Here is a 23,907-nt window from a genome sequence, read left to right as displayed (position 1 = left end):
AAGATCATCCAGTCCAACCTTCCTGCAGTAAGCTACATGATCATATCTATATTCTTGCAGCAATTAAAGTGCCTAAAATCAGCATGCTACAAATAAAATCATACACATCATTTTTGTTTAAAGTATAAGCTGTTGTAGAGCAATTGGGAAACGGTGGATTAATATCAGCACAACATTCATCATTTATTTCAGTGTTACAAGTGTAAGTCATTCCACTAAAGCAACTAAGGATTTATTTTCTTTTTTTAAGTTGAATCAGCTTCTTGGTATCTCCAGGCTATAGAAAAATTCAACATCTACTTAACTAGCAGCTCTACATTCCCTTCACACGCTACCATGTTGCAGTCAAGACTCTGTCAAGCAATCTGACAAACTGTCCTGTTCCCTTTGCATCAGACAAGTCCCTTTCTTATATATCTGGTTGCCTACAATGTTTCCTGAGCTTCTCACTTTCTCCCCCCAGTGTAATAAAGTTAAATGTCAGCTGTAAGGGTCCATACCTCACTAGAAAGTGAGGTTTGTTGAGGTCAACAGAAACTACAAGGGGTAGCAACAACAGATCCCTTTTCCCCTCCCTCTCTTTTTCTGCCTCTTCCTTCTCACTCCAGCAGACCCTTGCTTCTGGCAATACGGCTTCAATGTATTCTTTAGAAATGGTCTTAACTCAGGCAGTTCAGCAGTAACATAAAACCATGAATCCCAAACCAATTGCCATGTTAAACATCTCAAGTAGCTTTGCCAATTAGTTTTTTGGTTAACGCCCTCTTTCAGATTCCAGAAAGACTTATCTCCAGGGTGGCAGAGACACAACAGTGCATAGTTCAGACAGAAATATGCCCCTTTCACTCCTTTTCTTGCAATTATTTACTCATGGCCTGATCAGGGTTGCCATGCTACCCTCTGGTATCGGTCAACGCTTTTCAGTGACTTACTGCACAGCCTCAACCAGAGTAACAAGCAGAAAATGCCTGTTATTTCTTGGAGAACCACAACTGGTAGGCAAAAAGACACATTACAGCTAACAGGAAGCGGGATCTGGCTTTTCCCACTGGAAATTACTGCGGCAAGCCACGCTCAGATCCAGCCCTCCACATCCATCCTCATTCCCAAGCCAGGACTGACGCATTTGGTCTCTTGACAAAATTTTCTGCACAATGCTGCATCATGACACGGCAAGATCAACTGGTGTGACTCACATCCCCAGTTTGCAGCACAAGATTACACATTTTTTCCTCACTGCATTTAAAAATTAAGTTAAAAATGGTTTTGTTTCTACAGCCTAGTGTTGCTACACAGGATTGTCCCGCGCTGGTGCGCTCTAGATGGCTACATCCCTCAACACCTTCCTGATCTGAATGTTAAAGAAGGAGGCTCCATCTATGTGGGCAAAACCACTCTACAAGTTTTCCAATTGATTTTTACTCTTGGTTTCACTAGTCCTTAAAACTTGCTGAACATAAGTGTGAAATACCAGTACCTTCCTTTCAGCTCACCTTGTTCTCCATATATTGTAGGGGGAAGATGATGTTGTGGGAAAAACTGTGGTGGCATGTCCCCAGGACCAGTGACAGGAGGATAAAAAGCCGTATGAGAGTTGTGAATAAAATGGGGATGGTGCGTCAGGTACGGAGGTAAGTGATGGGTTGGAGAGATGGCCGAAGGATAGCTGGGAGGGTAACACTCTGGAGACTGGGGGGTAACCACCACCCTCCGAACGCCGGTGTTGTCTTCTATGACCTGGAAAGGAAGGCAGGGAAATGAGCACATTACACAGCATCTGAACCAAGCATATTTTTGAAACGGCACTGTTTACGGTTTGTTCCCCTATCAGCAAATGTTTGGTCCTTAGGTTTATCCATGAACACATTTCTAAAATTAATATCAGCACAAGTAATCATAGCGGTGACGTGGTTTTTCCTGGTGACACAGATAGCCACACTAATCACTGGGAGACGTACTGCTGCTAGTGATAACTATGTGGGTAAGAGACAAAATAAACCTGTATTTAAGGAGTAAAACAATTAAGAAAGGGACAGAAAGCACCAAAATAAGAGTACTCATTGGGACCAAGCTCACCTTCTGCACGTACGATTGCTGCCACTGAATTTGACAGCATTCTGAGAGAAGATGGAGTAAGCAACGCTTGGCAATTACCTGGCACCGCTGTGGCGGAGGGGCCGTGTGTGCACAGAGATGTGTACTCTGCAGGAACCTGCTGTTGACACATGATCTCAAAAGAATCACTCTGTTCACAACAGGTATCTCTTCAAGACCAACCACCGGGCAGGAGGTTTTTTCTCCTACAGAGTTGGTCTATGCATCTGTGCAAATCAGCCCTGGAATACGCATAACTTGGCCCCAAATATCACAGTCAAAGCACGTAAAAACAGATGTAGGAAGGTGGAAATGTGCTTAGGCTGAAAAAAGGTTTTCAGCTTATAATTTTTCCAGAGCTGTATTTCTGGAGAACAGTCAGCTAGCCAAGTTTCAGTCTAGACTTCAGGAGCCAAGCTTTTCTTGATGCTTATTCAAAAAAACTCCTGCCATGTATTTCTGGGACTTAAAAATACAACCGTGTAAGAATAATCACCATCCCTTTGATTCTGTGCATAAGGCAAAAAAGCATGAAGGAAGCTTAATTTAGTTTCATACAACAAACAAGCTGTTAAAAAGCTACTTTTTTCTAAACTGACTGATGACACGTAGATGGAATAATGTATGTGATGAATGTGTTGCATGAGATAAGTGAGCGTGCACCAAGGGCGCCTGCCATAAGACGCTGCCACTCCCACCTGATGGCCACCAAGGGTATTTGGAGTTATCTATCCCCTATAGCAGCATCAGAAGAGACTCTGCTACGGATCCCCACACCCCAGCAACTCTCATAGCATCCCAGTGTCTTAGCCTCAACCACAAGGAAAAATTTGCTTATGCTGATGCACCCTGAAGTGAAGCAACAGCACAGGCACACGGCTGTTTCTGCTGACTCGGCAGCAGTGACAAGCTGTGTCTAAGAGGCAATGCTGATAGCTGTCAGTGGTAATGCTCCAGCAAACACGAGTCCATGCCTCGGGCATCAGCTGAGCAAGTTATCACAGGGTACAATTTAACCAGTATTCATTGACCCAACTCCTTCCTTACACCATGTGTGTCCTAAGGTTATAAGAATTTACGCCTGTTAGCTATGGGCTGCGACTTCGGACACGGACTACTTCTGTGGATTGGCTGGCCTCCTCAAGTTTTCTATTGAAAGTTAATTCACTCACTTGTAATTGATGTTTTACGTGTAAAAAAATGTGTTGCTTGCTATGCTGAGTAACCAGAATAGGACTTGTTTAGCTTAACATGCTTGATCCTAACCTCTGAATTTACCACCTCAGCTAGCAATTTGTCTTGTGCCAGCTTTACATTTCAAAGACTTTACAGAGTCCTCAAAAGACGGCTGAACCTCAGAGATTTAAACTATCACATCACTGTAACCACTGCATTTTCAGGCCTCCCATCTCTGCTACTGGTTCCACTCAGCTTCCACAGCACCTCTTGTCTCAGGCCTCCACCATGAAACCCAGAGAGGAGGAAATTTCTTTTCCATTTAGCACGTATTTGATAAACAGAACTACTTATTAGGACTGAAATGTTGGACTTCACTCTCTTAGACTTGGATCATGCTCTGATTTGAGAAAGCAAGTTCCTACATTCTGATGTGAAAAGTTTTCATCATGGCTTTAACTAGGCCTCAAAGACAACTTTAGTTTTCCAGGTGTGTACAAGCTCTTACCTGTGCATCCAGACCAGATTACATGTGGATTTTGTGCCCTACTGAAATAGGGATATGTTAAGGAACAGATTTAGACAGAAAGTTGGTACCCTGCAGCAGCACATCATGTAAATCATAGTTAAAATTATTAGGATTTCTTTTCCTGAACTGTCTTCTAGAGAGCAGAGAGAAGAGTCAGAGTCCCTTCGAAGACTTTTTGATGAAATTATCCTGCTAGATGAAATGATACAATACCAGCAATAGTGAGAGAAAAGCCAGAGATCAAGGGCTGAGCCAGCTTTCTAAAGGACTTCCATCAAACAGCAAAGAGACTAATATCTTTTATTTGTTTCCTCCCAGGCCACGAATGCTGACAGCATTCTTGTTACTTCATGTGCACGTGTTCCAAATGAACACAGAAACACAGGGGACCTTGCAAAAAAATACTTTATTTCCCTACTCTACACGGCATTTTCTACATAAACTAGAAATTCTAGATATATCTGAAAATTTCTGAAGCTGCACATACAATCTCTAAATATGATACTCTGTCCTTAACACATCTCCAAGTTGGTAATCCAGTGTATTAGGTAATGTATGCATTAGAGAGCTATAAAACCAGCATGGGTTAAGACTGGAAATATCTCTTGATTCACAAAACTTGCAGTGGGTAGACTTTAGTAGTGCCATTCTGGGTGACAACATTCTTTCAATTCATCAAAGATAAAGCAAATTAGTTTTGATCCATTAATGTGAATAACATAACTCAGCAGAGAGGTTAAACTTTGCTGTTTAAAGAAGAAATCTGCAATTCTTTGTATCTGCTTAAAACAGTTTGTCATGAAGATCATAAATTCATCAGGAAACTCGCTGCCTGCTAAACTATCACTACTTCAGCGCCCGGAAGCAATGAAACCCTAATCCCCATTGAGGTCTCTAGATGCAACTGGAGTATTAACAGTAATTGCTCTTACTAATATTAGCAGTTCATTTTAACAGAAAACACATCTCTGATCATTTGGTACTTAGTGCTAAACTTGCATTATTTTGTGTTTTTCAAACAGTTACTAGGTAAGTTGTGTTTTGCTGTTATTTTTTGTGCTTGTTGGTGTAAATGGCATCACACCTCAATAACAATATTATTATAGTGTATTTCTGTGGGGTTTTTTCTATATTTTAGGAAGTTTAATTGCTGAGTGGGGTAGACAGCTGATCTTTCAGGAGAATCTGGATGAACATTACTCATACACAATAAAATTGCCTCCCCCGTTCGTTGCCACAATTTGAGCATACCATTTTAAATGTTATTTGATTTACATGTAAGATATTACTGTAGCAATGAAAACTCAGCTCACATATTCAGAGTACATCACCACTCCATGTTGTCTTATTTTACTCCACTGGAATTTAATACTACACCTCCAGGACAAAGACAGGCACATTAGTTTTGCACAGGTAAACTGCACCTGTATTTTGTGAGTTCCAGTTAAACGAATACAATTACTCTCATTCTTAACACACATGTTTATAGAATGGGTACAACATGGTAATATGGAATTTCCATTTGCTTTCAAAACATTTTCTTATTTCACTTGAACTTAGTGTACTAGATTCAGCAAGAACATCTGGAGCACGGCCACTGGGTGGACCACAACCAATACTTTGGGAATTTCATAAACTAATTTGAAGCTTCATTCATTAATCAATCTGTATCAGTACAGAATGAGCTCATCTGCAAAGAACTTGCACGTCAACATTTAATTTATTCACTCAATTTATTAAGGATGCCAGTTGAAGTTCATGCCAGCCCTGGCAAGTTTGCATCTCTATCTTTGCCATCCATCACTGACAAACAACAGTATTAAATCTGTATCTTGGACCTAGAAAATAGACAGATGAACTCAGGAATGCTGGCATATTTTAAACCTAGAATTATACAGATCTTCAGGACCAATGCTAGCGAACTTAAAAGGACCATTGCTTTACAGCTCCATATGAGTACAAGATCTGCGCAACCTCCCTTGTGTTCAATGTTCAGGGAGGATCAAAGGATGACTCCATTGATTGCAGTCTACAGAATATACAGAGAAGCTCTGTGAGCAGTAAGTTGTACAAAACCCAAAGAGTTTGTGGCTAAAAGCTTATGGGGTTTTGGAGGAGAACTCCCTAGCCAAACGTGGTTTTGGAGGAGAACACCTCTCGTAGGGTACAGGATGTACGCAAGACCAGAATCCCGATCCCAAGGATGTGATGGACTTTTTACCACTTTAAACATCATTTAAATACTTTTCCTCCTTTCCTGAAGTTATGATTTAGTTCTGTCAAATGCTATGTGATCGACGCAGGAACACCAAACTGCAGGATCATAGCTTGAGTTGCATAGTTCAGACTACACGATTATGTAGTTGCCTCGTGACAACAGGAGTCTTATCAGCACCATGCACACTTAATACTCCAGCCAGTAAAATAGTCCTTTAGCCTCAAATTATCTGTGGCAGAGACCACATATTAACAACTTTCATGTCAAATTTTCATGTCCAACTACACGAGTAATTCCTCAAACTGCAGGAGAATTGCTCCAGATTTACTTCAGAGAGAGCAGTCCTCAGCCAACAGCCCTAAGCAAACAAGCTGCTCATGATCATGCTTTTTGATATTTCCATTTTTCAGTTCTCCTCATCAGAGCACCCCAAATCGTTCTTCCCTCCTCCCAGATGCTGTGAAAAGCAGAAATAAGCCACAGGAGCTGCTCACTTCTCCTTCAACATCCAGCAGTTTTAGCCAAAACTGTTGACACTGCATGCATTTAAGACAAACTTAGACCATGCCACCTTCACAACTTTTACAGTAGCATTGTTATCCACTGAGAACACAGCAAGGGAGATTTTTCCCTCTCTTTTATAATTAACTAGGCCTTAGCCAACAAAGGATTGAGGAAGCACAAACTCTGATCTGTCAGTTCCTATCTGCCAGAGATGCACAGAGGTTTGTCTGCTGAAAAATAAATGCAAAATAACTGCCTGTACTGAAGCGCTCTCTGAAACTAAAGCCATAGCACGAAAGATCTCAACTGGTGACATGTATTTCTCTGCTATTATTTTCCTGGATTTCTTCCCATGCTGGCTAAGCTTCAGCATTGGGCACATCTCCTTAACATCAACAAACCTGGCTCTGGTCACGACTACTAACCTGGGCCTTCAAGTCTAGAAATAGAGGATAACTACTTTTCCACTGCTTCCAACGGAGTTGATCTTGCAGGGCACACAACCTCCTGCCAATATTCTGCTGATCATTTTCACAATACCAAAGAGGCAATGGAGCATCATTTTAATCCAGGGTTGCAGTCGCTAGATAACTAACGTAATATTTAAGGCTAACACTTACAGCTCCAACAGGCTTGGCATAACAAAATGGAAAAAAAAGATTTCATGCTTTTTTTTCATAGGCACAGTAACTTCTCTGCAGGGGTATCTGCTTTCTGCCTGACTCTTAGATGTACACTTTGGGGATAAATCAAACAAACAAACAAAAAAGTCAAACCTATTTTGATTCGTATCTCAGTCAGCACTGATTTGCTTTATGGCCATTCCCTTGTCATTCCAAATTTAAGTTGTGTTCTCTTTGTTTATCATAAAGCAGAGCTTTTGACTATGAGGCAACAGACAAAAGCAAGAGCAAGTACGGCAGGGACATTTCTTACAGTAAGAACTAATTTGATTACTACACACTGTCAACTACTATTTAATATGAAGCAGTTTAAAAGGCAAGAGGCTCACTCTCCACCCAGCAGAACACACATTCTGCTGCCGAAAAGTGCTGAACACAGACTCTTGCCCTAAAACTTTGCAACATATTTCCAGTTCCTTGGAAAAATTTCCTCAGAAGAGGGTTTTGGGGTATTTTTTTGTTGTTAAGAAACCAGTTAAAGGCCTCTTTAGTGGAATTATTATGGTGCTCCACAAAAAAAACATTAAAGAGGAACTGGGTTCACACAGAGATACAACAGGAAGATTTCATCAGGCTGGTATATAGAAAGCATTTCAGTTGTACCCAACCATTTATCTCAGTACAGGGGTTGAGAAGTATAAACTTTTAATAACAAAAAGGAGTTAAAGTTATTTCAAAGGAAGAGTAAATCTTCAAAAAAATTCCCCTGCACGATATGGGTCAGCAAGCCATGAGGAACATTAGACAGCACTGCAAATGCTGTCTCAAAGCACACTCCAATCACCCACCTTGGGATGCTGGAGAAGCAGGAGCAAGCTGGACCACCCTGGTGTCCTGCCCTGGCTCATAATGTCCCCTGCACTCGAGGCATGTTTTCACTCTGTGCTAAAGTTAAAATACCACAGAGCGATTGCAGTATTTTGTGGGATTTAAGCATGACGCCATCCACAATTTTTCAGACTTACACAAGCTCACATGTTTCCTGGGGAAGGGAAGGAATTCCAGGACATCATCTATTTTCTGCTTAACAAGATGCCAAAATATATGTAGCAGAAGTTATTATGCTATTCATCAAGGAAATTGTAAATACTTTCTATATTTTAATGAAGCTTTCGGTCTAGTTCAGGTCTCAATGAAAGTGGTGAAATTACTGGATTTATTGAACTGTTCACAGATGTTATGCCCTACATCAACCTTTCTTTTTACTTCCTTACTCAGAAAGAGCCTCAGCTTTGCAAAAGATGGAAGGAACACAAACAATCTGGTAATGTGAAGTGGTTACTTACACAGAAGAGCAGGAACTGTTCAAGAGTTCCAAAACCTACCAGCTTTGTGAAAAGCTTTTCTATTTTTCCCATAAATAGACAATGAAATCACATTTATTCTTGAGAAAAAACCAAACCAAAACAAACCTCAACCCCCTAAGTTCTTGATACACTGCAGGATTTCTGCTGGGAAGATATTGAGGATCAACAGCACATTTTATAGCTCTAGTGGCTCCTTCTCTCACTTCCATCCATCTCCTACCCCTGCTGACTGTCACACCTCTTAAGTCATCACCTAACAACATGGACTTCTCTCCCTCACAAAGGGAGAGATTTACACACACAGGCTCAATCTGCATGCACAGCTTTTGCTAGTGCTAAACTATCAGAACCTGGTATACCACTGGCGTGTGAAGGTGCACCTGCATACTCACTTGTGCAAACATGTGCTGTCAGTAAAGAGGAGGAATGTCAAAATGTGCTATTTTCATTAATACTTCTAAATGAAACTTCAGCCAAGTGGACTGCTCTGTTTGGATCAATGCTATTGCTTTTATATATAATCTTAATTCTTCAAGAAGCATACCTGTGAGATATAACCAGGAGGCACATGTATAGGGGGAATGGATCCATTGGGTGACATCATGGGAACCTCTGCTGGTCCTAGAAGAGAGAAAGAAATAAGATATTCAGTTTTTACAGTTAAAAAATGCAAAATTGCTCAGAAAAGGCTAAAAATAGCTTTATTTTTGAAGCCTGCAATAACAAAATGAGCAGCTCCACTAATTTCTGGTATATGGAAAATGCCTGTGCCATCATTCTGAGAATAAGATCATTGTTCAATGACTTTACCATATAGTCAGTTGAAATAATATTTTCATCATAAAACAGCTAAAACATAGACTTTATATTACCCACTGATCAACTTATACAGCATTAAGCAGTAACACGATCTGTCCTTTAGCAGCCCACAATTCCTATATTGAAATCTGGTTAAATTATTCTTGTCGAAGGCATGGGAGCAGAGAACAAAGCAGAAACTGTGCAGCCTGGAATTAGGCAGCTCCCAAGGAAGACATCCAATTGTAGGAGAAAAAAAATCGCGTATGTGAAAAACTATCTGTCTATTTAAGAATGCACAAAGACCAAATTCATTATCTCAGCTATTCAGACCAACCTTGGAATGTGGTTATACAAGCAAGAAGCTTACGGTTTCCACTCTGAAATCCAGCCCTGAACATGCAAGTTCCATTTTGAGGCACTGAGTACAAGCATAACAAAGCCTGTGCCATAATCATTCCACTTCTGCAAACAGAGCCTCACAGCTGAAAGCAAGCATCTAGATAAAATGAAAATAGTTCATTCAATTGCTCGATTTGGCCATTAAAATCAGGAACATCACACAGAGCAGTCAATAAAATGAACCTCCCAAACATCAGACAGATGTTTGCAATGAGAGTTTTCTACTCTGAAAAAGAAAACATGATTTCATTACTTCCTTATTGCACATTAAAATGTTTACACTAACCTGCTAGTTAGTGCACTTGCCATGGGCTAAGAAAATAGCGATGGTCAAACTCTCGAGAATTGCTCACAGAGAAATCTGCTCCTTTTATTGCAAACTGAATTTCAGCTTTGACAAACAATACAGAAGATAACCTTGTAACCTCCTCTGATGCAGAAGCCATCCAGCATCTCCAAACCGTATCACATTCTCAGAAGGAAGCTAAGCACTAAAACATATGAAGACCTTCAGGCACAGATGGGATTTAACGGCCTTTTGGAATGACTGCTCCTGATGCTTTGACAAATCTCATGAAAACCCCAACGAAAAGTGAGCCTCAGTCTGTTGTCTGGTATCAGCAAAACCAGTCTACATTAAATTATCAAAAAGTCATTACCTATCCATGTACATTTTTATATTCCTCAATGCTTATTGTACATAGAAGCCCCTCGAAATCCAAGTTACACACAGAAATACATCCAAGCAATTTCTATCTCCTCTGATCTTGGTTCGTTTTCTCTATCCAGTCATTTATAGTTTAATCAGCACATAGGGTTTTTACTAGTCACATCCAGATTTGAAATACAGTAATTTATCAACAAGTATATTAAGCACATGGGAACTCAAGTTTAAATTAAAAGAAGTCATTTTAGGTGTGCAATTCTGCTACTCTTCAGAATTCCCTATACTTAACTATGTTGACAACTTTACCTATACTACTACAGTGCCAATAAGAAAAAAGTCATTACTACTTCTCCTTTTTATTCAGCTCATAAGGGCTCTCCTCACACCTTCTTCTATAGCCCTTTCAACATTATTTGTCTCCCCAGAGAGTCAACAGGAAAAATTCAGCATGAGCTGTAAGCGATTACTGGGGGGGAGCTGCCATTTACAGGGCTCTAAACCCATCAAAAATAAGAAGTGACAGCTGGTTCAGAAGGAACTTCACAGAAATATTATTTGAGGAAATGCATTTTCCCTATGCAAAAGAAAAAATAAATCTGCAAATATCTTTTGGGGAGTATGGGTTTTTTATTTCTCTCTGAATCTGCTTTGGTCTATACACACTGCCAAGTTTCACTCCCCAGTAGGCTGGGCAGTGTATCCATATAACGGCCAGTACCAGTAAACACACAGTGACACTTGTTTTGGAGATTCAATCCACACCGGATTATCCAGTGTGGTTCAGCTATTCAGGATGGAGCATGCCTGAGATTCGGTACAATGAATAACCAACACTGCTACACATCTCATTCCTCGTCAGTGATTTCCCAAGAAAGTTGTTATAAAAAAAAAAAATAAAAAAAAAAATCCTGAGTTCACCATTCAAGTAGACAATAACTTAAATGTTACTTGTAAATGTTGCTTAATAGAACAAAGCTTTAATGTTTAGCCTGTTTTAGCCTCTCACCAGAATGCTACTTATAGCAGTACTGGCCCTAGCCAATCTCGCTCAAAAATAGGCACTCTGACTTGGAAATAAATTTAGAAACGGCACCGTTTTGGACTTTCTACATACAGACCAGATAGCCTCCATACAACAAATGAGAAACACTTTGCTCTGCATATCTCATATCTGTCCTTCTAAACCCTGGGCCAAATGCTCATATGGAGTAGTGATCTATGTGCAGGAAGAAATCAGACTCCCACATCGATACTGTTGACTGTAACACTTCCATTCCCATAAAAAAAGAAGTTGTGTTTTACCACCAAAACGTGCGAGACGACTCTTACCCTCGCGTACGACCCACAAACTGTTAAAGTCATTTGGATAACAGGTTTTAAAAGATTGACAGCCTAGTGATTTGCAGCTAGATTTTGTTTCCAGCACTTTGATTTCAAGGCAGGCCAAATGACTTTAGCACACATCATTTCATCTTCCTCATCAACGGTATCAAAACAACTTCAAGAGTCAGTGAGTAAAATACAGACCCCATCTCCACAGCACGATGAGTCCCAGGAAGCATTAAAGACTATTCTTGCAGTGAAACCATTCCCAATTAACACTAAAACAAAACTGTACCTTTTGAGGGTTTGGGGGTTTTTTAGTATTTTTGGTTACATCAAATACTTCTGAACTGTTAAAAGGTAGACATTTAGAGAAGGATGTTGCTCAGTTGCTTGTATCCACAGGACGGATGTAAGTAGCGTGCCCTCCAGGGAATCAGAACTTCTCAAGATTTAATTGGCGCTTGTGGTTCAATACAAAATTTAATTTAAATGAGAAAAGGTGAGTCCATTCCAACACGGATGCTGTACGCTGAAATGAGCTCGCTTTAATATTTTTCAGACCTGTTAACACACAGAGGCTGTCTCTTGAGTTCACAGTGAAACTGAGCCAGAAGAGCTTTGGCCACCTCTGCTGACAAAGCAAGAGGCCAAATTCCACCCCACGCTCCGACACCGTAAACCCAGAGCACCTCCATCAGCTTCTGGAGGGATGCCCCAAAACACTGGGGCTGGCTCCATTCAAAAACGCAGGTGCAAGGAACTGAGAGGAAAAGCAAAGGAGCCACCAGGCTGAAGGCACCCAACTCCATGGGCCAGGCAGGTGACAGACCATGCTCATACCTAGCTGCAAGAGCACAAAGTTTTCATCTTTTTAATACATGTTAATGATTAAAGGACAGCAGAAGCAGCAACTCCTACTGTGGCAGAGCTAATTAACAGCCTGACACCCCAGTAAGAACCTGTCCTCCTCTTCCAAGACACACGCTCCCTCTTTTGTGCTGCTCTGTCACTCCTTTTGACAGTGTGGAAGTTAATTATTTTAACCGTTTCAGGTAACCAGAAAGGTTTTGCAAATCTGTTGTCTTTTAAAAACACACCTGCATGCATAGTCTGACAATAACAACAACAATTATTCTAATCCTTCTTGTATCATGTTATATGGCATGAAGCTGCGGATCAAAGCAAGTCTCTCTCCCGTCTCTGTCTCCGATGTCCCCTGTCAAGAGGATGCTTCTGTCGCGGAGATGAGGGCTCTGCTGGCCGTTCCTCCTACTTCAGGAACCGTGTCACAACCTCCTTGAGAAACGCCTGCCCCAAGGTTTTCAAGGCCAGTTACAGCCTTGGTTGTAATCCATGACACTTTCAAAATTCTTGTATAAAACCAGTTTTGGAATGAGCATGCTTTTTTCCTTGCTCCTGAGTGACCTTTTATGCACGCCTTAAAGATCACTTTAGTTTAATTAGGTTTTTCCCCTTAAATTATGGAAGCCAAAATTTGGCATTTCAGTTCCTCCAGCTATAGTAACACACCTTTCCTACTTCTTTCTTTCCACATTGCATTATAGGCAAAGAGATCATTTTACCTCATTGTTTTCCTTTCCCTCCTGCTATATATAAAATACACTGCCTTTCTCTCTTTATTACTAAATTATGTCCACTGTAGAATGTTATTCACATCCAGCTTCAGGATACGGGCATATGTTTTAGTCCGTGTTTCTTCTGACCATTTTGCACAGCCTATTAGCAAGAGCAAAGCCCACATGGCTTCATTATAAAGTTCCCATTCTGAGAGCAGTTACTGAAAACTCCCTGAAGTTCAGGAATTTCCCAGCCCTGTTTCTATCAAACATCTACAGACTTACCATTTCACACCACAATACCTGCATTAGCACAGAAACAACATGACATTTAGTGATTTGGACACTTTTACTTTGAAATTGAAGAATCCTGCACATTTTAAAAACAAGAACCTACTGCACTAAGGAGAAAATTAAATCCGGTCAGGTAAATGAATTATTTTTTATAAAGCTTAACAGTTTAAAGTAATCCCTGGAGAAACATCATATCTCCCCTTAACTCACAACAAAACTGGTGTCACATCTTCCACTACACAGGGCACTTCTCAGAAAGAAAAATCTATGGCGCAAGAGGTGTGACCAAACGAAAAGGAAAGATAATGAAAGGGCGAATTGGCCTGCTTTGCTAAAACAAAACAAATGACCCAGGGCTTGCTGACCTTGGCTGGGACCCAGAGGTTTGCATTTTCACATGGATGAGCAGCTGTTCCGGAACAATTTCCTCAATGAAGTAAGCACAAACAGGCTCCCTGTCGCTGTCAGACACATGTGTCTGCTCCCTCCACTTGGTTATTCTCAAAGCGGCTCACAGACCAAACAAGGCGATGACAAGGAAAACAAACCCAAAAGTCCTGGATTCTTCCATGCATCTTTCTTTCTTCGCAGCAGAGGTGCGGCCAGAGCTTTTCCTGGTCACAGAATCACAGAACGTTAGGGATTGGAAGGGACCTCAAAAGATCATCTAGTCCAATCATCTGGCCCTTCAGCCACAGCCTTCGTTAGCACCACTAAGACGAGTGCATCAGACCACTTTATAAAAACCTTTACAGTAGGATGGAAAGAGTTTTCACATATAAAAGTTACCACAATTTTGAGGTGCTATCTCTGCTAAAGAAGAACCAATTCAGATGCTAACTTCACTCTGCTCACAGACAGCAAAAGGCAGAAGAGTCAACTCCCAGGTGCCTACTGAAGTTACTGGGACACAGGTTCTCAAATCTGCTGCTGATAAAAATCCAAATACTTTCTCCTTAGATGAGTATAAATTTGTAGATTAAAGCAACTCCACATTAGAGGAAAAAGAAGGGACAACTTTTACAATATTAAGTGCTTGAGAAGGTTAAACGACAGCTTTAAAAAATACCTTTGGAGAGGTCTGAAATGTCAGAAAAAATCCCACCTATGCTGCATTCATCTGCCACAGCTGGGGTTGTGAAAGGTGCAAAAATAATAGTATCAATATGGCTTATCAAGGCATAGGGTTAATGAAAGCATCCAGTACCTGGCCATCCCCCTGGCACCAGCTCACATGTGAAGAAGGCAGCATATAGAGAATTTTATATTTTATTTATGCTTATCCATACGTATTTATCATTTTTTTAAGACAACTTCATCTGCACGTAAGGATGCCTACCACACGTCCATCCATGTTGTCTGGCACCTCAACCGTTCACTTTCTATGTAAATCACAGTTCAGCAGTATGAAGTTATTCCTTCACCTTGTAAGAGTAGTACAAAAATATTACCAAACCCCTCAAGTTCAACAGAAATTGCTCCATGGGTTTCAAATAGACTTGTATCCTGCATTAAATGACTACTTAAATGCAAATGAAACATCCGAAACGGCACCAGCCTGAAGTCTCCTGCACCTGCATGGCTTGGCCATTGGACACAGCTCCCTCAGTCTGTACGTGTGAACACAGGGTCTGAAAGTGCAGATGGAAGCAGTTATGATGTAAGTAAAATGTGCTGCTTAAACTCCTTCACAGGCTCTATCACTGCTCTATGCTTTTTTCAATGGCCTTTCCAGGTGAGAAGTCACAAACTGTAACAGCCCTTCACCCTTCACACTGTTCAAGATAATATATTAAGTTGTCATTTAAAAAATAATTAAAGCTATTAAAAAAATGCATTGGTGTCTACAAGTTTCAGTGCATTATCACTATTAACGTTAAATTGCGTCTCGCGTACGCTGGAATGACACATTGACCTCACGGCCATGGGCCCTACAGTGATACCCAGGCTGGAGTCTGGCTTTGACCGATGCTTTCAATGTGTGCAGACAAACCCACTCAACCAAACATCACATCAAAACACTCAGAAATCTGCGCCAAACGCATCAAGCGGAAAGCTCCTGGAGCATTTTCTGGCTTATTTACACGACAGCACCATTGCTGTTTAAACTAGAGACTCTTGAAAACAGTTTATTCTACCTACGTTTGCTCCTTGACCTGCTACACACAGCAGGAGGCTCACATACATCCCGTTTGTAGTTAAACAACAACATCTATGGCTTTAATGTAAGAACCAAGAGACTCCCAACTCGGCAGAACGCTCGCTTGCAATGTGTCTCCCACATGTTGTATTCTGGTTTGGGGCATATTCTAGAAATAATACAGTAAGCCATAAAAACAGGAAATGAACTAAAATATATCATTTGCACTGAACATGCCCTGTCCACGCTATCACAGCGCTACAAGCTGTTACACAGAAGTACTACCACATCTGAATGTGAAGAGGAAGCTAGGTTAAATGTTCATTTTTATCCCCCACAGAACTAGAAATTAAGAAATTTTCACACACCAAGTGTTTGACGTCTCAAACATTAAGTGCATTGCGTTTTGAGATACTTATCCTGAGAGTGTAAAGCACTGCCCTGCTCCTTACCCGCAAGGCTTCCCACGCCATCCTGCACCTTGCTTTCTGGGTTCATTACACTCCACTAATTTAATAAGCAGAGGGGAGTCCAGACGAGGTCAAGGGGCTGTTAAAACATCACCCCGCCTGCATCAACAGCTTCTTCTCCTGCCACAGGGCTGGAAGGGCAGCAGGACGCGCCTGGGGACAAGGACCTGGTCCCACACCATAGGAACAGAGCACTACTGACCACGATGATTCACAATGATGAAGCTTAAACTTTGACAATACAAAGCTCACCGAAGTATTTAGAAAAGGGTAGACAAGTGCACTTGTTCAGCCACAGAGGATGGAGATGGACTCTTCAGGTCCACTGCTCTTCTTCTATGGTCCCAGGTGGGTTTGCTTTGTTTCTTTTTTAAACTAGGCCCACACGTTCTTCTAGAGTTTCAATTTACAGGCAATACTATTTTTGCTGTTGTTTTCAATAAAAGTGGAGTATTTTGCTCCCCCAATCTGAACAAACAAGCTGGATTCTTTTGCTAAAATAAACCTTTTCTGATGGTTGGCTCCTCAGCCGCTACTGCAAAAGCACTTGCAAAGGGTATGTTGCAATACTTCAAGCATTGAAAATAAGCATAGTCCCATGGCAATTCACCAGATGGGCTACAGATTGTAAATCATAGATGTCTAGACTAAAACACAAGAGACAAACATCTGCCTAAAATCAGTTGACTTGAATGGCAAATACTGTTAAATAAATTAGGACTATGCTGGAAACAAAGAGAACAACCAGCTACTCTGAAAACATCTGAAATTAATCCATTAGCACACAACCCACAACACAATAACCTGAAACCAGAGAGACATCCATTTCGTGATGAACATTAGTCCAAGCTGACACCCTGACATCTGACGCAGGAGCACAAAGGCATTTCCACAGCCCAGCATCACATCACCCCACGAGGACTCACGAATCCATCCCCAGCACATCTGGCTGCAGTGGGGTTGTTATTCTCCTCGCCTCACAAGTGAAACTGTGGGACAAAGAAATGAAATGCCTGATGCAGGGTCACACAGGAAGCTTGTGGGAATGTAACTGGACACAGACCCAGAATAGGGTTTAGGTCATAAGACAATACTTAAGGCTGAATAAATCTTCAGACTGCTAAAGACGGGAAGGTTATCACAGAGAAAAACACTCCATTTTGGAAAAAGAAGTATTCTTCCTATCTACTTTTTTTCCCCCCCATTGCATAATCCTTTGTTTTATGAAAGAAATATGCCAGAAAGCTGAACTCAGAAATGGGAGAAACTCATCAACCAAATATTGCCGACCCACACAAACGATGGGAGAACTCTGTCAGCATCAGGCCTCATTTTAAGATTACAAAACTCTTACAAATCAAGTTCTGACACTGCTAAAGCTTTGAAGAGCACTGGAAGGATCAGCATCCTCCAGCTGCGCCTCCAGCTCAGGAACCGAGTTCTTCCCATCAGACCTACAGAACCACTGCGCTAGGGCAAACAGACGTCCCCAAATGGGGACTCCTTGGGTTTTGCACCCGTTAACAGCGTTATCACTTACACACGATACAACACTGCTTGTCTGATATCAACAGAGCTTATTCACTTGTAGAAAGTCAAACAACAAGACACGAGAACATCAGAAGAGCGGAAGCTCAACTGTAGACATTATTTTGCCTTTTTTGAGACAGCTCTTCAACACATTCTAGTGATGTTAGTGATCTCTGGGGAGCGTGCACACGTGTGAGCTTTCTGGCACATTTATGAAATGGTATTCACTCGCAAAAAGTTTTTTTTTTCCTCTGCAACAGGTTTATAGAAATGCTAAACAACTGGCTTTGAGCACAACTTCCATTAAAGGTAGCGATAATTACACAACACCGCTTTTCCACAGCAGCAAAAGAAAATGCTCCAATTATTCATAATATAATTATTGCATTCCCATGGCAACACCAGAAGGGCTGTACAATCAGAAAGAGACCCAAAACGTAGCCAACAATAAAGTTACACAGCATGTTCCCTTCCACCTGCCCCAAGCAAGGCAGCAATTAGGTGATGGCCATTCTTTACCTGTCCACCCACAGCGAGAACTGTCACCCAGCCACCGAAAACTACAGCAAGCCTACAATCCCACTGCCTGCCTCGCGCTGACAGTGCCCCCCTTCATCGTGACAGGGGCTGACGAGTTTTGTTCATGACATGTTTGGATCTGGGACTTCGGTAAATCAGCTAAAATTCTCTATTTGAATGTGCTCATCAAAACCACAGCAATTAATGTCCACCTGCCACAAACAGGCACTCTTCTTCATATGGGGGTGGGGAGGGAAGGAGAATCATCAACACCGTTGGTACTTGGATGCACGCTGAGCTAATTTGTGAGGCTGTGGTAAAACAGCCATCTCCCCACATTTATATAAATACATAATGTATACATACTATATATACACCTATATAGACATACACACACAAACTATATAGGTATATAAATATATACATACTTTTTAATATATACACCATAAGTATGTACTAAAATCAATCTTCAATGTGTTTATTTTCTCTCTCTCTCAGGTGTTTTATTACAGTATTGCATTTACACCAGAATAATTTGGGAAAAAATTGCAAGCTAAAATTCTGAGAGTGACAACCAGTGCAGTGCTCAGAAATGCCCAGGGGTTTCCCAGCTCACGCCAGAGGGAGAGCCACCTCCTCCTTTCTTTGCAGTGGTTCAGTAATCCTGAAGCAGCTCATTAAGAAATAAAAAGGTGCTTCTCAAGTAGAGAAGCCTGAACCAGAACACCATTCTTCTGAGTCGATAAGTGCAGAAGACAAAGTTTTTCTTCCAAAGAGGGAGCAGCCGGAGCACAGCTCTCCCCTCCCCAGGGTGGTCCAGCTCTACCCAAGCCTCTCCTGCCCAGTGTTGCTGCTTCTCCAGTGACCTAAGTCCCATGCAGTCCCCAGCTGGTGTCTTCCATTGCCCACCAGCTCTTGCATTGGAAATGTGTCCAACTTGAAATTCTGTCCGGTAAACATTTTGTTTGCTCATTCTCCACTCACTTTAGTGGACAGAAGAGCCTTCTGTTATTTTCTTTGCAACAACCCTTCATGAACACCCCCACCTGACCTCCTTTGCTTTGCCCTATCTCCCCTGAGCCTGCCCTTCCATAGACAAAAAACCCCATCTTTCAAGCTTTTCCCATAGCTCACAATTAGAGACCCCCCATTCTCCTTGCTGCTGCCACCTCTTGCAGTCATGCCAAACCAAAAAGAAGGTGCTCAAATCCCACCCAACGCCCCGCAGAGCCACCTGAAGCCCAGCAAGGCACAAAAAGCTGCTTGCATTGACTTGGGCTCCTCCTTACCTCTTCTGCTCCTTCTGCAGCACTCAACTCCACATTGGCTGTCCCAGAGAAGGCACTAACTTGCTTTTTCACAGCCTGCTTCCACTGATGAACACTAAAGGTGATGGGGAAGGCTGTGACTCACCAGGTTACTATGTATGAAGGGCCCCATCATCCTCCCCTCATTTTCTCTTCATTTCTCCTATTTCTAAGCTGAGCCACTGCCAGGAGCACATTGGTTGTGCTGTGTTTTAAATAATTCTCAGCTAATGACAGCATTACATCCTTCAGAAAATGAACCATAAACTCCTATTGTCCTATGTCCCCAGGTATACAACCCTCATCACGTAGCATGACATAGCAGAGAGAATTAGACTTTTCCCTTTCTTATGAGCAAAAAACCAATCCTTTCAGTGGCTCCCAGCGTGTCCATCCCATTTCTGTACCTAAGCAATTATCGAACATTCCTGTTCTAAGGTAAAAGCGACCATTTCCATTCAAAATCGCTCTCGAGATTGAATGGCATTTCTATGCCCCCAAAAACACGTGTAGATACAACTGTGCAACTTGCACGTCGCACCCGCAACAGAAGTGCCTCTCTATCAACAAGAGGAAGAAATTCACAGAGATTCTTCCTCTGCTTCCTCCTCACCTTCACCTGAGCCAGCCCTGAGAAGGTCCTCCAGCTTAAGTTAAAGGACAAAAGGGTAAGAAGCTAAGGTCAAGCAGTGAACAGCATCTTTTTAAAATTCCTAAACCCGTCAGTGGTCCCCTCAATCAGGCAGCGGCGGTGATGAAGGGACAGAATACCTGGAGTCAGTGCTGCTGCACACCCAACGGCATTTGTCCAGCAGTGAGGAAAACAACTCACTGGGTCATGCGAGTCTGTGCACTGGCCCTCCCAGGACATGATTTAAAAAAATAAAATGAAATAATGAAAACAATTTGTCCTGGTGACTCAGAATCTCCACCGCTTGAAGAGAGCCCTACTTCTGTAACACTGCATCATCCTGGCTTCAGATCTGTTCTCATGGGTCTCCGGCTCGTGACTCAACCTTTTTCCCCCTGTACTTGCTCACACAGTCACCCATTGAGAAATTACTGAAAACTGCATGCATCATAGGGCCTGGCTAAAAAGCAAATAATCAAGAGAAATTAATATCACTGGAGAAGATTAAAAAAATAACATTGTTATTTTCCTTGGAAGTCCACAGGAATTACACCTCATCAACCTTTCTGGTTAAAGCCTGCACTGTTTACTACAAGCCTTTCTAATGTTAAGATTGCAAAGATGTTCAGCAACTGTTTCGGAAAGATCAGAAAGAGCGTCCTGGAGAAACACCTCATGCACGAGCGACATTAAATGCACAGAGCGTTCAACAGGTTAACTTCATTATGTTAAACTCAGAGCAGTTTTACTCAGCTTCTATCTCTCTTGTACGACTGCTGCTTTTATTTCAGACCCAGAAGCGTGTTTCTGTCCCAGAAAGATGACACATTCAGAAAAAGAAAAATACTTCACGCCACAGATGTGTCTGTCTTTGATAAGCTTCTTGTATTTATTTGCAGCATCACTGAAGACCTAACGCAGTGATTTTTTTCAAAAGCAAAGAATTCAAGTTTCGACCATGAGCTCCTCACCTCCTTTTTTCCTGCCTGCTGAAAAACCAGGCAGTCACTGAAGTTTATGTTGCCTCCTCTGTGTATCATGCTCCTGGACTCGGAGTTTTATGGCCAGGTTACCCCAGGCTTGGAAGGCAAATGAGCCTTTGATTTGTAGGCAACACCACCATCTGCCATTATTTTTAGCCAGTGAAACTGAAAGTACAACGTTAAATATTTTATGCTGAACCCCAGACATGAGCTAGCGGCACAGCCTGGCACAACAGAATTACAGTCACCTCATTTATTTGCCAGGAGAAAGCTTAGCATCAAAAATTACATCTTGCACATAACAGCACTAAAGAACCATTAAACCTCCTTGCACATCATCTTGTAAGTTTTAACACCTCCTTTTATAGGGGAGCACAACAAAGAAGAGAAACTACCAGACACTGCCACACCAACAGCAAGAGAAAGAATCAGGAAAAGAAGTGAACTGCAGTGATGCTCAGCTCCCTACCCACTAAATCACCCTCCCTCAATAACCAAGATTCAATAAGTCATGTAACAACTCAGAGCCACGGCAAAAGAAACCAATTTAAAGAATTCTCTGAAAAATCTGGTTTGTCACTCTGCATTTTGCCCTGCATCTGAGTTACTTTAAATCAATGTACTTTTCATTAGGGAAATTATCTTCTAAAAATTTGCTGTGTCAGCATAACAGAAATACTGTTCCACACCATATGTTTTGAGGATTTACCTCCTTCCTTTTTCTCATTTCTCTATGTCTGTGCACAGATATACCTGTAACTTGTATATACTTATGCTGCCATATGTGAGATAAAACTCATGAGAACTAGGCAGGCTTTCAAGCAACACTTGCTGCCCACCTTGCCAGCTCTCCCACCAGCTACCAGGAATGTAAAAGACCTGAGGAGCTGAAGTCTCTTTCCAGCACCTCTTGCACCCACTACAGCAAACGCATGACAAACGGACAGGAACCAGTTGCCTTCTGGAGGTCAATTTGGGCTGCACTGCCTCTGGCTATGAGTTCTCTGCAAAAAACACATCATGTTCGGAGATGTCAAATGGAGAAATCCACAGCTTTGCACAATACGTGGTGTGGCCGTCCCCACAGCTGGCACCGCTGCTGGGCAGGGCAGAAGCCACAGCTGGAGTCTGCAAGTCTGGCCCTGCATTAGCCGGTGGTACAAGATTTATGGGGTAACTCCAATTTGCAGGCGCAGGATTCAAGCTTAGCCATTTTGGCCAGTCTAAATGACATTTTGGTCATAGCTAAATGCTTCCTTAGAGGTTTAAAATTTGGCTTCTTATTATCAAGACATATATGATAAGAGATGATCTGATAAAAACTGCTACTGTAATCTAACTTTTCCTGCTTTCAGATAAACAGAAGTTTTTAACATCATGCACTTATGGATACTTTACACCCCAACAGACTCTACTGAATCCATTAACCAGGATCATTTACAGGCATTTTATAGAACCATGCACCACATCAGGATATTTTATCAGCATACTATAGCACAATGAGCTATGCAAACCTCAGAGAGTGAATTAACTTCCACATACAATTCATAATACACTGTGAAGAGCTTATGAACACTCAGACATGGTTATTTTTTCCTTTAAAGTTCTCTCACTATAAATGATTGACCACAGTTTCTGTCAATACCACCTCGAGAATGAGCTGTCACTATAGAAACAGCAAAGTCCTTCCTCCCTCTCCTGCACACAAAAGGCCAGGAACAAACACATTCTTGTTATTTCTTAGATAGTGTGCGCACACCAAAGTCCTGCGCAGAACTCAGCAAGTTCAAGATTTTTCATTTGGTTTTAAAACACATTTTTTATGTCCAGCAACTCACACCCTGCATCAGCTTTTCCTTCCATCTAAAAAGCTGTCTAGCTTTGGAATTGCAAAACTGCTTGTGAAGCATTCTGAAAACAAAAATAGATGAGCAGTGCACTTAAAGGGATTATAATCCATGTTTATTTAACTTAGATATAAATATAGTTAGGGAATGGGAGAATGTTTCTTGGGGCAGGGAAGGGAACAAGGGTGAAATTTTACTTGTGCTGCAAAAAGCTTCAAGCTACTATACAACTTATTACAATTTTCAGACTGATTCACCAAAACCATATCAAGTTATCCATACAACACAAGTGAATATCAGGCGCATAGAGTTAAGCCTGGATGAAATCGTCTAACATCAGCGGAGCTTGCACAGGTCATGGAGCAGTTAATGCCAATGCTGCCATAGAATCAGACATTGCGATGGTAATTTTCCAATACAGAAGTGTGTTTACAAACCAGAACTGAAGACTTAACTGATGAAAAGAATTACCTTACAGGCACTATTTTAGTTTCTTAGAAAAGAGTTATGATGAACTTGTTTGCTGTCACACACATTATTTCAAAATAAACTGAATGGTACGTTAAAAACATACATGCACAATTTTTTTTTCACTAAGTAGATACAGCGACATATTGTTGTAAAAAGAAAAAGTTTAAATCTAAAAATAGAGCTAAAAATGGTAATAATCCTGTGCCTTCTTTTTAACTTCCTTCCCTTTCTGAACCCCTGCATTAAGGCAATGCTCTCATATGGTCAACTAAAGGTTTTTTGACATTGCAGATGGCTGAAAGGCACATTTCTCTCTCGCATTCAGAAAGCCCGAGCACAAGAAGAGCTATTCAAGCCGTGGAGTGCCTCACAGAGACTGCAATATGTTCCCCGTTGGCAAGCAGGGATCTGTTTGGACAGTGAGTCCAGCCATC

At 41.5% G+C, this 23,907-nt stretch overlaps 1 protein-coding gene across 1 annotated transcript in view; it reads right to left on the bottom strand.

Annotated features, from left to right (window-relative positions):
* FNDC3B (fibronectin type III domain containing 3B) overlaps positions 1–23,907 on the bottom strand; it is a 156,605-nt gene that overhangs the window by 91,306 nt on the left and 41,392 nt on the right. The window contains exons 3-4 of the mRNA XM_010179688.1: positions 9,056–9,132; positions 1,494–1,737 (exon numbers count right to left, since the gene is read on the bottom strand). Of these exons, the coding sequence (XP_010177990.1) occupies positions 1,494–1,737; positions 9,056–9,132 (321 nt within the window). The remainder of the gene's footprint in view (positions 1–1,493; positions 1,738–9,055; positions 9,133–23,907) is intronic.

This window comes from Mesitornis unicolor, unplaced genomic scaffold (genome assembly GCF_000695765.1).
Source record: "Mesitornis unicolor isolate BGI_N332 unplaced genomic scaffold, ASM69576v1 scaffold2010, whole genome shotgun sequence".
NCBI lineage: Eukaryota > Metazoa > Chordata > Aves > Mesitornithiformes > Mesitornithidae > Mesitornis > Mesitornis unicolor.
The sequence above is the reverse complement of the archived record's forward strand: the minus strand, read 5'-3'. Positions and strand labels throughout refer to the sequence as shown.